Source organism: Delphinapterus leucas, chromosome 13, assembly GCF_059928025.1.
Source record: "Delphinapterus leucas isolate spDelLeu-1000000601 "Yukka" chromosome 13, BTC_Dleu_Yukka2, whole genome shotgun sequence".
In the NCBI taxonomy this organism is placed as follows: domain Eukaryota; kingdom Metazoa; phylum Chordata; class Mammalia; order Artiodactyla; family Monodontidae; genus Delphinapterus; species Delphinapterus leucas.
In genome coordinates, this window is record NC_143141.1 from 83125819 (window position 1) to 83142528 (window position 16710).

A 16710-nucleotide genomic window follows, 5' to 3' on the forward strand; every position below is an offset into this window, starting at 1 on the left:
AAACTCCTACACATCGAGGGCTTTAGTCTTCCGAATTTAATATGTACTATAGAAATTCCATATTGCTTTATGTCTTTATAGAATAATTTAAAAATAATCACTTGCTTCAAAATGTGATTCCTGAAGTGAGTACATAAGAGCCAAATACTGTATATTTAAGGAGGTTTTGCTACCACTGCATGTAAATATTTCTGGGTGGAGAAGCTTACCGCAACAGAATATAACACTAATGATATCAGTTATTTTCTGCAGTATTGTCTGCGGTTTTAATTTTTGCAAAAATCTAGTGATCCTTTCAGTAGTAAATCACAGAATGCTTAAGATGTAACTATTAACATATAAACAGCTTCAAAATGTCACAAAGCAAATGATATGCTAATTTCATTTTCAGTATTTGACTAGACTTGTGGGTTGATGCTAAGCGTTACAGCCAATTTACTGAATTTTTTTCTCTTGGACTTCATTAACTGGAAGAAATTTATGTACATAATTTGGGATACTGTATCTTGATTTTCCTCTTTTTAAGTTAGAAACAGAGAGAATAGTACAGGGAATGATTTAATGAACACCTAAGTACCTACTACCCAGCATTAACAAATATTGAGGGCTTCCCTGGTGGTGCAGTGGTTGAGAGTCCGCCTGCCGATGTGGGGGACACGGGTTCGTGCCCCGGTCCGGGAAGATCCCACATGCCGCTGAGTGCCCGGGCCCGTGAGCCATGGCCGCTGAGCCTGCGCGTCCGGAGCCTGTGCTCCGCAACGGGAGAGGCCACAACGGTGAGAGGCCCGCGTACCGAAAAAACAAACAAACAAAAAAACTCCAAAAAACAAATATTGAGATTGTATTTTTTACTTAAGGTGTGTGTGTATGTATGTGTATAGTTATACCCAGATATATAAATAAAAGAGAGACAATAGTACAGACAAAATTTCCTACTTCCTTTCCTCTGTCTCACTTGCCCTTTCTAGAGGCAGCCTGCTCTCATGGTTTTAGTGTGCGACCTTCCAATATATATTTTTATATTTGTTCTTTTTTATACTATATGTTTCCCTGAACATTTTAATGAATTTATTTATCCCTTTTAAACATTTAAAATATTTCTAACTTTCCTGCATTATAAATAGTGCTACATGAGGTATTCTTTTACCAAGAGATAAGTATACCTGTGCAAGAATTTCTCTAGAGTTGTCTTAGAACTCAATTTGGGGTATTTTTTGGGAAGGGGTGCATTTTTTAGATATTGTCATATCATTCTCCAAAATGATTACTACAGTCTTACCAATAGCTTTATGAGAGTTCCTGTGTCTCTAAGCATAGAGGGTGGCTGGCATAAATCTTTGTTGCTTTGATCTGCGTTACTGGCTTTTGTATTTCTCTTCTTGTGATTTGCTTATTCTTTGTCTGTTTTTCTTTTGGGCTGGTTGTGGGAGATCTTTATGGATTCTGTCTGCTAAAACATACACTGTTAGTTTTATGTTTTATAAATAAGTTTTCCTGGTGTGTGCCTTGTCTTTGCACTTTATGGAGAGGAATTTTAGATTTTAATATAGTCAAATTTGAAGGAGAACATCTCAGTGACACTAGGGTAGGAAAGTTTTTGACAGGTCAGGATGCACAAAGCACGAGCCATCAAGGGAAAGGTTATCAGTGTGAATGGAGTTGGCTCTTTTTAGAACTCTACTCCCATGTGAATTTTATATTGTCTAGTTCCATTATATCAGTTTGTTCAGTTCCGTAAGAAATTCTGTTGGGATTTTATTTGAAATTTCTTTCAATTTATAGATTAAGAAGAATTGGCATCCTTAAGGTATTGAGAGTTTGTCAAAGAACATGGTATGTCTCTTTATGCATAACTCTATGTCCTTCAGGAACATTTTGAAATTTTCTCCCTGATGTTTTCCTTTACGAGATTCTCGCCTTAGTGTTGTCTGCTGCCCTCTTTTTTTTTTTGTTTTTTTTTTCTTTTGCGGTACGTGGGCCTCTCACTGCTGTGGCCTCTCCCGTTGCGGAGCACAGGCTCCGGACGCGCAGGCTCAGCGGCCATGGCTCACGGGCCCAGCCGCTCCGCGGCATGTGGGATCTTCCCGGACCGCGGACCGGGAACCGGGGCACGAACCCGCGTCCCCTGCATCGGCAGGCGGACTCTCAACCACTGCGCCACCAGGGAAGCCCGAATCTCTTTTATTTTTAATCGAGCTTATCTTGTTGTAACCAGTTTGATCTATTGACGGCCATGTTTATCAGAATTCATAGGAAGGAAGTGTCTTCTAGTATCAAGACCAGGAGATAAGAAGAAATCTGAAATCTCAGTTAGCTCTCCTTCCACAGTCAGGCAACATAAAGTTTTATACATATATTTTAAAATCTGAAAATTAAATATGACATCTGTCCTCTCCATGACATAGTAGTGCAAACTAAATAGCAATGCTCAACCCCTTGAGAAAATAATTATATGGTTACTATAAAAAATATATATATTTATTTATACATGGTCAATGTTGTACACTGAGTAGAGAAAAATTATTTCATTATCAGGATCTGCTTTATCCTGACCTTTTAGAGATTTGTTGAATTCTCAAATAGTGTTTTATTTTTATTATAACAATAGGCTACTGGTTTTTAAAGATATGTTTTATGAGAATCACATGTTTTCCGTTTGAAACAGTACTGTGACTATATTCAGAAATGTAAATATTCAAAATTACCTGTTTTGTTTCTATTTATTCAGAGGAGTTTTTCCTAACAAACTGACTTTTGAAAAAAAAGTTCCTTATGGAAAATTTGAAGCATGTTCACAGAGTATACTGACTCCCTTGTGCCTGCCATTCAGTTTAACAGTCGACTCGCGGCCAGCCTCATCTCATCTATGGCCTCAGCCGGGCCTCCACCCTCCTGTGCCTAGAATATCATGAAGTAAATTCTGGACAGCGTAGTATTTCATCTGAATATTTCAGTGTGTATTTCTAAAACATAAGGACTCTCTAAAAACATAAACATGAAACCATTGTCGTATGCAAAGATAATTAACAATAATTTGTCCATATCTTCAAATATCCAGACTGTGTTCTCTTTTAATTCATTGATCTGCTCTCCATTCTCTCCTCCTCTCTCACTCTTACAGAGAGAGAGAGAGAAAGAGAGAGAGAGAGAGAGAGAGAGAGAAGTGTGTATGTGTGTGTGTGTGTGTGTGTGTGTGTGTGTGTGTGTGTGTTCGGAAGAAGCCAGGTCATTTATTCTGTAGTTTTCTACTGTGTAGACTTTTTAGATTTCCCATTGTTTATTTATTTATTTATTTTTAACATCTTCATTGGAGTATAATTGCTTTACAACGTTGTGTTAGTTTCTGCCGTATAATAAAGTGAATCAGCCATATGCATACGTATATCTCCATATCCCCTCCCTCTTGCGTCTCCCTCCCACCCTCCTTATCCCACCCCTCTAGGTTGTCACAGAACCCTGAGCTGATCTCCCTGTGCTATGCAGCTGCTTCCCACTAGCTATCTATTTTACATTTAGATTTCCTATTGTTTAGATTGCATCTTTGAAGTGTTGTTTGAAGTATTTTTCTTTTTTCAACTGTATTTTTTTCAAATTGGTAGTTAGAGCCAGAGGAATGATATGATTTTATCTGCATTAGGTCTACTTATTTTTTTTGAAATTGTTTTGGTGTAAAAATCATTTGAGCAGAATGGTTGCTATAGGCAAGTAATACTCGTATTCCTACCTTGACTTTGGACCAAAATCTCTTGCCCTGGTGAACAGCGTTAATTACGTGTTAGCTCTGAGGACTGGCGGAGGGTAGAAATAGCCCAGCGGGTTGCTTCAAGCATCTTCTCAGAGTTTGTTGCTTATGATTTGCTGTGATGGAAACTTGTTAGACTATATATATAAAAGCAGTAGGAAAAAGGCTTTGATTGAAGGCTCAAGTTGTGTTTGCGAATAAAGCACATTTACATTACTTTATGAATTTTTGAGACTGAGTTGGGCTAAGCTCTATGGCTAAACCTAGAAGGGTTTTATGCAGTTTTGAAAGTTTTACATCTGAGAGTATATGTAGAGATGAGATTTTAAAAAATTATTGTTGGTTTTTTTATTGTTGTTAGCTTAGTTCAGAATAGGAACTAACATGGTGTTGTAGGTCAGTTGTGCTTCAAAAACAGACTGACAGAAAAAGAGATCATTATGCTGTATACCTTAAGCTTATACAGTGCTGTATGTCAGTTATATCTCATTAAGAGTGAAGAAAAAGAAGAAAGGAAGGTGGTCAAATGAGAAGAGGGCAGTTGGTGGAATTAGAGACTGACAGGTTGTCTGAATTCCAGGGCTGGGAAATAAACAAGATGTGTGTTAGTTTTCTGTGGTTTCTCTAACAGATTACCACAAATTTAGGGGCTTAAAATAAATTTATGTTACATTTCTGGAGGTGAGAAGTCCGAAATGGGTCTCACTGAACTAAGATCAGGGTGTCAGCAGGGCTGTGTCCTCGCTGGAGGCTCAGGGGGACAATCTGTCTTCTTACCTCTGCCAGCTTCTAGAGCAGCCCAGCTTCCTTGGCCCCTTGTATCCTCAAAACCAGCAGAGACTGGGTGACTCTTTTTCTCACATCACATCACTGTGACACTGACTCTCCTGCTTCCCTCTTGTGCTTTTAAGGACTTTTGTGGTTATTTGGGTCACCTGGAAAATCCAGGATACTCTCCCTGTTTTACGGTCATTTGCTTAGCAACCTTAAATCCACGTGATGCCACATGTTCACAGGTTCAAGAGATTAAGACATGGGCATCTTTGGGGGCCATTATTCTGCTTGCCCCACAAGGTAAGCAGAATTAACAGAGGACAGGTGTTGCTTCTGCACTAACATGTAGCGCTCTGTCTGACTGCCCTTGAGCACACCCTTCTACTGATGGGCTCAGCTGGCTGTATTGAGTAACTCATGGTGTTACCTCATGAGGTACTTAGAATTATAGAAAGTTTAAGAGTCATCATTGGTTAACATAACCATAAAACCAAGTCAGTCTTTTGGTATGCCAACTCTGAGGAGTCTTAGGAAGTGTCATTTCCTTCCCCCTTTTGATTTCTATGCAGAAACTAAAATTTTTAAAGTTTTGATTTATCTATGAGCATGGTCTAGAAAAAGATAAGCACTAATTTGTTGTGTGAGGAAGTGCATCCTTTTTTTTTTTGACACAGCGGGGGCCTGGTGATGATAGATATCAGGTACGTTCTGATGTAAAGGGAGCCTGATGTTGTTTTCTGTCATTTGGGATAGTGGTAGATTGTGTAGGGGGGAGCGTTGTGTGGACATGACCAGAGAAACCTGTTCTTTTTCTTAAGCAGCAAGGAGTTTCCTGCCTGTAGGGAGGGCCTTTTTAAAAAATTGAGACATTAAGAAGGATTTGGCTTCTCTCTTCTGTTACTCCATTGCCTTATTGTTATTGGGGACAACAAGTGTTTTCCTTTAATGTATCAGAAGTTTTACTTTCAAACATTTTTCTTTTTTCTATAGGTGATTATGACGTCTTATACGTTCCCTGCCAGATTTACTAAACATGACTTAACTTTAAAAATCATGACTGTTGGCTTCCATTATTAATCAGCTTAGTTTGTGTAGTGGCCACATAGTCTTCTAACTTTTAGTACTTGTAAGACTGCTTGTCCTGTTGGTAACTGGCCTCTCATTGCAATGAAGTATAACAAACAGAAAAGTGAACGAGTCATAATGTACAGTCTTATTTCAGTATAGTTATTAGTGACCCATCCACAGCAACCCCAGCTGTCATTTCTTTCTAGCATCTGTAATTGTGCCCTCATTGCTTCCGATGCACTGCTGTAACTAGTACACATGTGTCTATGTGAGGTGACGTATCTGTTTATTAAAGTTTATTGGTGTTGATATAGTTCCTTAGATATTCAGTGGCCAACCTGAAAACATTTTTTTTCTCATTTCTGAGTTCTCATCTGAGTTTCAGATGTTTGAATGTGTAAATGAAGGTGAAATTCTAGTTTAAAACCCATCTGGTTTTCTATTGGTTGTTTCCTCTAAAATATTTACCTTCTAGGATTAGTATATACTAATTTTATTTGTTTTCCTTGTGAAGGTTTCTGCTCTCTTTGTTTTGATGTTGTCTTGTTCCTATTTGTAATTTATCAATTCTTTTTATCCTTCTCTTTTTTAGACTTTTACTGGTCGGTGGATGTGAAACTGCTGAAGTGGGCATACCAAAAGCTGCTAGCTGTGGACTCTCTGCCTGGAGAGTTCTTTCAGGATCACCTTATTATAAGCCAGTTACTCATGGTGGAGACAGGGTCACTGCAGTAAGTCTTCGTTGTGGTATTTCACTTTGCTAATAGGTCTTAGATAAGCCCTTTGTAAGATACAGAGAAGGAAACAATTTGCCTTAAATGAAGAAAGTAACCTAATGCAAGTGAAATTTTAGGACTTCTTTCAAATATCAAATTTACCTAAAGAATGTTTTATTTAACTTGAGTCTCATTTTTAGTAACAATATTTGCAGATATCAGAAAAACAACCTAACAGTAATCCCATTACTTGCGTTTGCTTATTTAGACATTAACATTTATTAAGTCCCTTTTGATGTGCCGGCAGCTGTTCTGAGCGCTGTTACGTGTAGTAGCTCATTTAATTCTCAGTAACCCTTTGAGGTAGGTATTGTTAGTAGCTCCAGTCTGTTGATGAGGAAAGTGAAATTTAGCTGGGCCACCCGACTAGCAAGTGGCAGAATGAGGGTACAAACGCTGGCATGAGTTCCCCTGTTCAAGTTCTTAACTGCCTTCGTACTTCCATTTTGTTCCATATTGATCAGTGCTTCGTCCAACCATTCATTTATTCTTTCTTTAATTGAATTTTTGTTTTCTGTCAGTCACTCCTTTATGCTGTAATAGTCAGTATAGGCTAGGCTCTGTTGTGATAATAAAAAGAGCCACATAAACAAACAAATGAAAACTCCTGACATTTCTGTGGGTTACCCCATGAAAGTGTGTTCCTTATTTGTGGCAAAGCCTGCTGTTGATATCATGACTACCCTGAACAACTTGTTCCAAGTGATGACTAAAGGATATGTGGGGGCTGGTGACCTCTTGAGGGCCCGCTGTCTCAGTTTATGGCCTTAGGAGGGGGGAGGAGAGGACTAAAAGGTGGGACTTTTTAACCGTCTTACACCAGAACTGGCATCACTTCTGCTCGCAGTTCATTTACTGAAACTCATCATGTGGCCCCTCCTACCTTCAAGGGGCCTGGGAAGTAGTTTTCTGTGTGTCCAGAAAGGCAAGAAAAACTAGATATTAGTGAATATTAATTGTTTCTACCATATTGGCCACTCTGTGATAATATATATCTTGACTTTTTTGTATAAACTGTAAGATCATAATTACGTACCCTGTGCTTAGCCTGATACTTGGTGGGCACTCAGATACAGTATTTTTCTAATGAGGGAAGAAACCAAGAAATTAAGGTGAAACATGGTGTAAGTGAATGTGCCATGCTAGTTATTCCTATGAATGTATTTGTTCCATTATTTCTGCCTCAAAATATATTGATTTCAAAATAATCCTGTAAAACAATGGTTAAACGTTTTCATGTTGAAGAAGAACTAGTGAAGAAGTACTTTTGAAAAGAAATCTTTAGCAATCATAGGAAGCTTCCGTTAATTATTTTCTTTAGTTTTTAGCATATGCTGAAATATGTGATTGTGAATTTAACCCAACAAAGTAGTAGGGTTGTTTTTTTTTTAAAATTAGTTCAACTTATTGGTTCAATATGGCACCAGACCTTAAAACAGTTTATATTCGTACATCAGTTTATACAGTACTGTGTCGTGTGCTTTTTCTTCCATTCACGGTCCCTTTACTCACTCTAGCACCCATTTATTCTCTCTGCAGGATCCAGTAAGGAGTCCAGTTTGAGTGTTATTAACCCCATTTCACAGATGAGGAGCCTAAGGCCCTGGGAGATCTTAACAACTAAAAATAGGGCAGCAGGGCTGGAACCAGATTTTGTAGCTCTTGTTTAGCACTTTCCTCACTCCCCATGTGAAATTACATACATCTCATTGGCATTGTCAAATTTATGCTGTGATGATTATCCCATAATTTATTTTTTAAAAAAGAGTGAGTTAGCAGTTGGACATGTTATTTCATATTTGTTATAATTTAGTCATGTTTCTGTCTCCGATTTCACACCCAGCTTGTCGTCTTATATGTGAGATGTATCAGGGCAGATCCTGAAAAGGGTTTGAACAATTTTATCTCTTGACTCTGTCTGAGTGTGATGTCTGCAGCTTATTTTTTTTATTTTTTAATTTTATTTTTGGCTGCGCCATGTGGCTTGCGGGATCTTAGTTCCCCAACCAGTGATTGAACCCGCGCCCTCAGCAGTGAAATCGCCGAGTACTAACCACTGGACCACCAGGGAAGTCCCTGTAGCTTATTTTTAAATGGTTCAGTCAAAAAAACAATTTTTAAAAAAGTATACATACACATACAGATAAAGCAAATGTGGCTAAATGTTAATAATTGGTGAACTCAGGTAAAAGGTATGCTGGTATTTCATTGTGTAATCATTTCAACTTTTCAGTAGCTAGGAAATTTGTCAAAAGGTTGAGGGAAAAAAAAGGAAGAATTGGTAAGTATGGAGGATATAAGGCGAGAGAAAGTAGGCAAACTGTGAAGGGCCATTTCAATATGGTGTAATCAAGTATATTTGTGACAGAGTCTGGGACAGGGGAAGGCATGGAGGACTGTCACATACTATGAAACCTTTTTTCACCATGGCTTCTTTAAATTCTCCGTGCTTTCACTTTGCTCCTTACTGAAGTATTGGAATCTGCTCTGCTATGTATGGTCCTTCCCTCTCTGGCCTGAAGCTTCAATATTGGAGTCTCTTAAAGGAAAATTGCTTGTGCAGTGACAAAATAAGTGGGGGGAAATACTGAATTGCAAATTGAGTGCTCCGCCGTATGATAAACTTCTTGAAATGCTGCAAGTGTACTTTAATTGTGTTAGTGCCTTTTTTTTTTGCGATACGCGGGCCTCTCACTGTTGTGGCCTCTCCCGCTGCGGAGCACAGGCTCCGGACGCGCAGGCTCAGCGTCCATGGCTCACGGGCCCAGCTGCTCCGCGGCATGTGGGATCTTCCCGGCCCAGGGCACGAGCCCGTGTCCCCTGCATCGGCAGGCGGGCTCTCAACCACTGCACCACCAGGGAAGCCCTGTTAGTGCCTTTTTAATGTGTCTTGCAGCTAAACGCACAATCATTCTGTGTAGCTTTCCCCTACCTCAAAGTAATTTGAAACTATAAGATTAGTTCCTCTTGTCAGGTGACAGATATTGTCTGCATGGAACCTCTTATTGTTTGTTTAAGGCTGCTATTGTTTTGGGGTGAATATCAACCGAAAAATGCTGCTGACACATATATTCTCATCTCTCACAAGGCTGCTGGGTTGTAAAAGAGGCTATGCAAAATTCCATATATACCTTGAGCAAAGTTTCCAAATTAACGTCCGTGCCATCTATAGGAGATAGTTTTATTTATTCATTTGTTCAACATCAAATCACCGATGCAGGTATCAGAACATACAGGTAGCAGCCCTCAAGGGGTTTACTGTACTGGAGGTACAGCTGTGCCCACAAATAAGGGCAAGAAGCTATAGCAAATACTAGGGGAGAGTTCAGTCACTGCGGGGGAGGAAGGAGCCCGGCTCAGGAGTCAGAGGTTGGGATTGGAATTCTAGCTCAGCACTTAGCACTGGTGTCTTAAGGCTCTTGCCAGGATCAAATGAGGTAATAAATATGAAGGCCGTTGATAAACAATAAGATGTTCTACAGTGTTAATTATTATCTATTTGTATTATTAAGGTGGAAATTTTGGAAAAAATGTATAAAAAATGAACAAAACTGACTTTTTTGTTATTGATGCTGCTTCCTTTTCAGTATAGAATGTTGTTCTGGAAAGAACACAGGGTTTTTGAAATCCTGTTTCCCTGAGAAAACAGAAGGAATCAGAATATTTTCATAAGATCCTACCACCTGCCTACATATGCACCTAATTTCCGTACCTTTTCTCTTGTTATTACAGATGAGCTGTACTTGCACTAGCTAAGGCCAGCTCCTCCGTTTGTCCACTGGATCTCACACTTGCTAATTGAAGGATGTTTATCCACATCATGAATCTTGCTGCCCATTAGGTTTATCAGCAAACAACATGCATTTATTTTTCCCATTGTAAAAACTCTTTAGTTTTAGGGGACTTAGAACCTACTAAATCCTGCTACCAGCCCATTTGTTCCTTTCCTTCAGCATGTTCAAGAGTCATCTATACTTGATCCATTTCCAACTTTTCTTTTCTCTCTTGAATTCACTTGAATGGGGCTTTATCTCCATGATTTCACTGAAACTGTCTTACTGATGTTATCAGTGCCCTCCAGTATTTTACCAGTTTATCAGGTTATTGGTGTTCTTTAATTCCTATTAATTGCCTATACAACAATCAGTTAGTTGGTTTTATTTTCCCCTTCTCCTTTTTCCTCCCTTTTCTAGTTGCATTATTTCTATTTTGTCAAAACACACAATATTTATACGATAGTTTCAACCCTCATCATCATGTTTCTTTAGTCATAGATGTTCATTTATGTATTTTAAAATGTTCCCTGTCCCTTTGTTTGAAGTTTTCTCAGTCACCTCTTGGTTGGATGAAATTATCCTCTAATAGATATTTTGAGAAGGGCTCACAGATGAAGAGTTCCTTAAGTTCTTGTGTGTCAGAATTGTTTTTCATAGCCTGGACATTTGAAGGAAAACTTATCTGGATATAAAATCTTTGGTTTACCTGTTCTTTCATTGAGCTTTAAAAAAACACAGCACTATTGTTGCTTTGCTTTTATGTAGAATTTGAAAAGTTGATGCAAGTCAAATTATCTTCTCTTTGTATGTTACTTGGCCATTTTGTTTGGCGGCCTTGAGGATTTCCTTTATCTTTGAAATCTAGTATCCTTCCTGGAATATTTCTTGGAGTTGATTTTTCTGGGTTAATTTTCCCAGGTACCTGTTCACTCTTTCAATATATAGATTCAGGTCTTTTTTCATTTCTGGGAAGTTTTCTTAGACTACAATTTTTGGCAGTGGTTTTAGATTGACCTTAGTCCCCTTTGCTAGCTTGTCGTATCTGTCCTCCTGGACCCTGCAGTGTGTTTTCAGTCTGCTTTTGCTCACCACAAGCCTGTGTCGGCCTGGGTCAGGGTGGGTGGGAGCGTGGGGATGGCAAGAGCAGTGGAGATGACACACTGGAGTTTGGTGGTTTTTCTCTTTCTACTCACAATGATTTTGAAGATCCTTGATCTTCAAGTTAAGTGAGGGTGTGGTTTTCATGCAGATTTATTTTTCTCTTCTTGTATTTTCTTGTTTTTGGAGGAAATGTGGAGCTAGGCCGTCAGTAATATCTTCAGCTGCTCAGCAGTTCTGGTAGGAACATTTTTAACCTCAGCTTAAGAATACTGCCCCCCCTTTGCCTTTTTCTTTTAAATTAAGGTAAAGTTCATATAACATAAAATGGACCATTAAATATTTTAAAGTGTACAGTTCAGTGGCATTTAGTACATTCACAGCGTTGTTCAACTGTCACCACTATCTAGGTCCAAGACATTTTCGTCACCCCAGATGGAAACACCAGACCCATTAAACAGTCACTCCCTTTTGTTCCCTCACCTCAGCTCCTGGCAGTCACTGGTCTGCTTTCTGTTTCTATGGATTTACCTGTTTTGAAAATTTCATATGAATGGAATCATACAGTATGAGACTTTTGTATCTGGCTTCTCTCTTTTAGCGACATATTTTTGGGGTTCATCCAAATTTTAGTGTGCATCAGTACTTCATTCCTTTTTATGACTGAATAATATTCCGTTGTATGGATATACTGCCTTTTAAAAAATTTTATTATTTTTATTTTACTTTATTTTTTTTGCGGTACGCGGGCCTCTCACTGCTGTGGCCTCTCCCATTGTGGAGCATAGGCTCCGGACGCGCAGGCTCAGTGGCCATGGCTCACGGGCCCAGCTGCTCCGCGGCATGTGGGATCTTCCCGGACCAGGGCACGAACCCGTGTCCCCGGCATCGGCAGGCGGACTCTCAACCACTGCGCCACCAGGGAAGCCCTGCCTTTTGTTTATCCATTCTTTAGTTAGTGGACATTTAAGTTGTTTCTATTTTTTGGCTATTATGAATAATGTTGCTGTGAACATTTGTGTGTACAGGTATTTGCTTGAACACCTGTTTTCAGTTCTTTTGGGTATATACTTAGTATGGAATTTCTGGATCATATGGTAATTCCGTTTAACTTTTGAACGACCACCAGACTGTATTCCACAGTGGCTGTACCATTTTATGTTCCTGCCAGCAATGTACCAGTGTTCCAAATTCTCTACAACTTCAGCAATGCTTATTTTCCATTTCTAAAAAATTATACACATCTCTCCCTCTTGCTTTAAGTATATTTCTTAAATCTAGAGACAAAAATAGTCTTATTATTTCAAATACTTGTTTCTCAGTGATTTTTTTCTGGTGTTTTTCAAGTATGGGATGAATTTCTTCATGAATGAAATTTCTGTTGGGAGTATTGACCTTTTCCATAGTGATGCTAGGATAAAATGGTAACCTGGGCCAGACTCATTTGAGAAGAGCCACTCATTAGATTCTAATTTGCATAGATTGTACTAGACTTGTTACGTATGTATTTAAAAATACATTTGATTATGGGTACATTTTGTAAGATTTGTCACTTGTTGGATTTTTTTTCCCAAACGGAAACAAAATCTCACCAAGATTTCTGATACTTATTCATGATTTTCTTAACCATTTCTTAAAATACTAGATATGCTGTAGTTTTCATTTCATGATGAAAGGCCTTTAAACAATGAGGAAGCCTTCCATTGATCTTTTTTTTTATGATGTGTGTCTATTTTGTAGGTACCAAAGACCCTGGGATTATTAAGGATGTTAAGTGGCAAGTTTTACAGTCGCCAGGGGCAAGAACAGGTAATACAAATTGGCATCTTTGCCAGGGTCCCCTTAAGGACAGAGTTGAATGAATCTTGAATATTACAGATTTTCATCTGAATTTGCTCTTAATTATACATTACAGGGGTGTATGCATTAATAAGATTTCATGGAGCTGTTCACTGAAGATTTGTGCATTTTACTATATATATCATTATTATCTCAGTAAAGAAAATTAAAAAAAAAAAAAAAAGAATGAATCTAGTCCTCTTGGATCTGGGGATATAGCCCAAAGAAGTCTCCTGGAATCATTATATATCTTTGAAGTTTCTTATTCTATCTTGTGAATTTTTGTATCCTTGTCCATAACATATCCCTTATGTTTGTTGGTTTTAAAATAAAAAAAGATTCCTTCCTAAATCTGAGATTATTGGTGTTTCAAGAGGATGAGCCACATTGATCCTGGGCTTAACTGTTTTGTTCTTCAATAGGAGAAACATGGATCCATCTCAGAGATGCTGGGCAGTTTCATCCTGGATATACCCGTATGCTTTGGCGCTGTCTCTGAGGGAGATGGTTATAGTCATCCCCTCTACATGGCTCTCACAAGAGTCTTGACATACATGGGGCTTCAGATCATACTCCTTCCTGTTTTGGGGGGAATCAAACAAATTAATTTTCGTTTCTTCAATTTCTTAACTAAGGGAAATTGTAAGAAATATGGAAATTGTAAGAAATACAACATGTATTCTCTTGCTGCATTTGTATTTAATATATTTAAAATTTTGAGTCCTAGTTATTTCTGTGCCCTTGACTTCAACTAATTCATATCTTCTGGGTTGGTTTGGCTTTTCTGTCTGTAGCATTGAGCAATAACACTACTCTTTAGGTCTGGAAAGTCACTTTCATTTTTAATCCCTTGTATGTTTACAGTTTTCCAGTTAGCATTCTCTTTAGTCATTTCAAGCAGTTTGTCTTCATTTTGCAGGTGAAGAACCATAAGCAAGACTAAATGCCTTGGCCTCTGCCATGTACTTTGTTCTTTCTAACTTACTGTGTTGCCTCTGTTGGTCTTTCTGTTACCATAATAGTGCATGAGAGCTTTACTTTGTTTTCCTCCCTGGATCCTTTCCCATTCTCTTTAATTCCATCTAAATAATAACTGTATCTTTAACAAATTTTAAAGGGTTCATTTTTTAATTCTTTTGATGATAATTATGTGGAGTGTCAGCATTTATTTATTCTTTTAGTCAGCCAGCAAGCACGCACTTTGAGCCAGCCATGGTGTTAGAGATGAGAATAAATAGATGAATAAAATGCAGTGCACTTCCTCAAGGAGCCCTCAGTGTAGTGCGGGAGTCAGATGTAGAAGCAGCTGTAGAACAGGACAATATGACACGTTTCATAACCTGTCCTGTAATATAATATGAAGCGCCGTTGAGGTGCAGGGAGGGACCATTGAACTCTGGAGGTGATACTTGATTTGGAAGTGAGTAAGAGATCCTCAGGCGGATAGGGGAAGGCTGGTTGTTTCCAGGCCGGAAGCAGCATGTGCAAAGTCCCGGAAGTGTCGGAGGACACTGCAGAACGCTCCACTCTGCTGTGGGGTAGGGTCCATGGTCTCTTACTGTTTGTGTTCCGTAGTTATTTTATTGGGACCAACATAATTGTATTGTGTTTAGAACAAGAATTATTTGGGGATTGATAGATTGGTACATGACTTTCCTTTGTACCATATCCTTTACATATTAGATGCTGTGTTTATTAGTTGATTTGGTATATTAATAGGCAAATGTAACTGTTCAATCACTATAAAATGTCCATCTTCTTTTTACTCTTTCTTACCTCCTGGGAACTCCAGATTCATGTTACCTTGTCTCCTGCTATTGGTTATTCTTTTGTGTGGAACTCAGCTCTTTCTTGTTTTCATCGGTATCCTCTATGATTGAACAGAAGGAGGGAGAAGGTAGCAACTAATTTCCTTACGTTTTGATCTTTCTTTGTGGCACCTGGTACTGGAATCCTTAACTGTTTGGACTTTTTAAAAAGACTTTATGAAAGTAGTACTCTAAAATCAGGGCCTTTCAGTAAATATCTGAATGTTATATGAGTATTGTGTTTGTATTCAGTGGTTCCTAGCCCAGAAATAATTATGGGGCATAGATTTTTAGCACCATCATTTTAGACCTGACAGGTCTCATAGAGATTATGTAATAATTCCTTATTATTGTGAATACTTTCTAGCTTATAAGTCCTTTCACATGATCTCAGAGGAGGCTTGCATTAATGGCATTATGATGCCTATTTTATTGATGAAGAAATTAAAGCCTCAAGAGAAATGGCTTTCCCAAACTCACCTACCTAGATAGTGTCAGAGATGGGTTTGGTCTTGAGTTGGCTCTTGATCTAGTGCTTTTTTTCACTACCTCTTGTTGGCTTTTGTCTAAACCCTTAGTTGGACAATTGAAGAAGCAGAAGCCAAGATATGTTGTACTTAAAAGTAGCCCAAGTTAAAAATTACCTCTTATCTCAGAAAGACTGATCTGTTTTACTACTCAAGTTTGGCGGCAATTCTATTTCTCTTTTAAAATGTGTTATCTCTTAACTACTGCTATTTTTTAAAAGAGGAAGTGCTTTCCTATATAGTAACCACATGGTTAATATTTAGTTCATTTTGTTCTGTTCACTTGTCAGACTATAAAGCAGCAACACTGATTGGATAGTATTAGAGGGAATGTATATAAAATAGCTAAGGCAGGGAGTGCTACCTTGCAGGCACATGATAAATGATAGTGGTGGCTGCCGTTCTGATCTGTTAACTCCTTTATATCCATAATCATAGCGCCAATAATTAGTAGTCTGTGGGTCCTTTTTAATTGTGGTTTAGTATACCCCAGATTTACATGATTCAAAATAATCAACTGCTGGTTGTCTGGCATATATTATCTTTTGAAGAGTATATGAATAATCAAAATTATTTGTTTTCTTTTGAGCTTTTGTCACCAGAAAGTTTAAATTTATTTTTTATTTATTTTTTAAATTTTATTGAAGTATAGTCGATTTACAATCTTGTGTTAATTTCTGCTGTAGAGCAAAGTGACTCAGTTATATGTATATTTTTTTTTCTTTTTCATATTCTTTTCCGTTATGGTTTATCACAGGATATTGAATATAGTTATACAGTAGGACCTTGTTGTTTATCCATCCTACGTGTAATAGTTTGCTTCTGCTAATCCCGAACTCCCCATCCTTCCTTCCTCCAGAAAGTTTAAATTTAAATCTTTTCCTTTATGCTTTGGGCTTTGAGGTCTTACGAAGTTCTTTCACATGCTGATGTTGTAAAGATGTTTTATGTTTTCTTTTAAAAGTTTCATGGTTTTGCTTTTCACCTGTAAGTTTTCAATCCATCTTGAATTTCTTTTTATTGGATATAGTAGGAATCTAATTTATAATATGCTCCGTGTGGCTAGTACCATTAATTCAGTGCTGTATTCTTTCCCAACTAATTTATATAATGCCATAATTTTTATACTGCCACCATAATTTATATAATGTCTGTCAGGACAGACATTTACAGAGGGTACATTGTAGCTCTGTTTCTCTGTTCTCTTTTCTGTTTCATTGGTGTACATGTCTATTCTCCTGACAATATCTCACAGTTTTAATAAAGTTTTATAATTAAAAAATAATTTTTTTGAAAAGGGTA

General features: G+C 38.0%; 1 protein-coding gene across 5 annotated transcripts in view; it reads left to right on the forward strand.

The window, feature by feature from the left end:
- NBAS (NBAS subunit of NRZ tethering complex) overlaps window positions 1-16710 on the forward strand; it is a 343094-nt gene that overhangs the window by 41624 nt on the left and 284760 nt on the right. For 3 of the 5 annotated variants that reach the window (XM_089923423.1, XM_089923419.1, XM_089923421.1), the window contains 2 exons: window positions 6177-6315; window positions 12975-13043. In XM_089923423.1, coding sequence (XP_089779549.1) covers window positions 6177-6315; window positions 12975-13043 — 208 coding nt within the window. The remainder of the gene's footprint in view (window positions 1-6176; window positions 6316-12974; window positions 13044-16710) is intronic. The other 2 variants (XM_089923420.1, XM_089923422.1) reach the window with 1 other exon arrangement.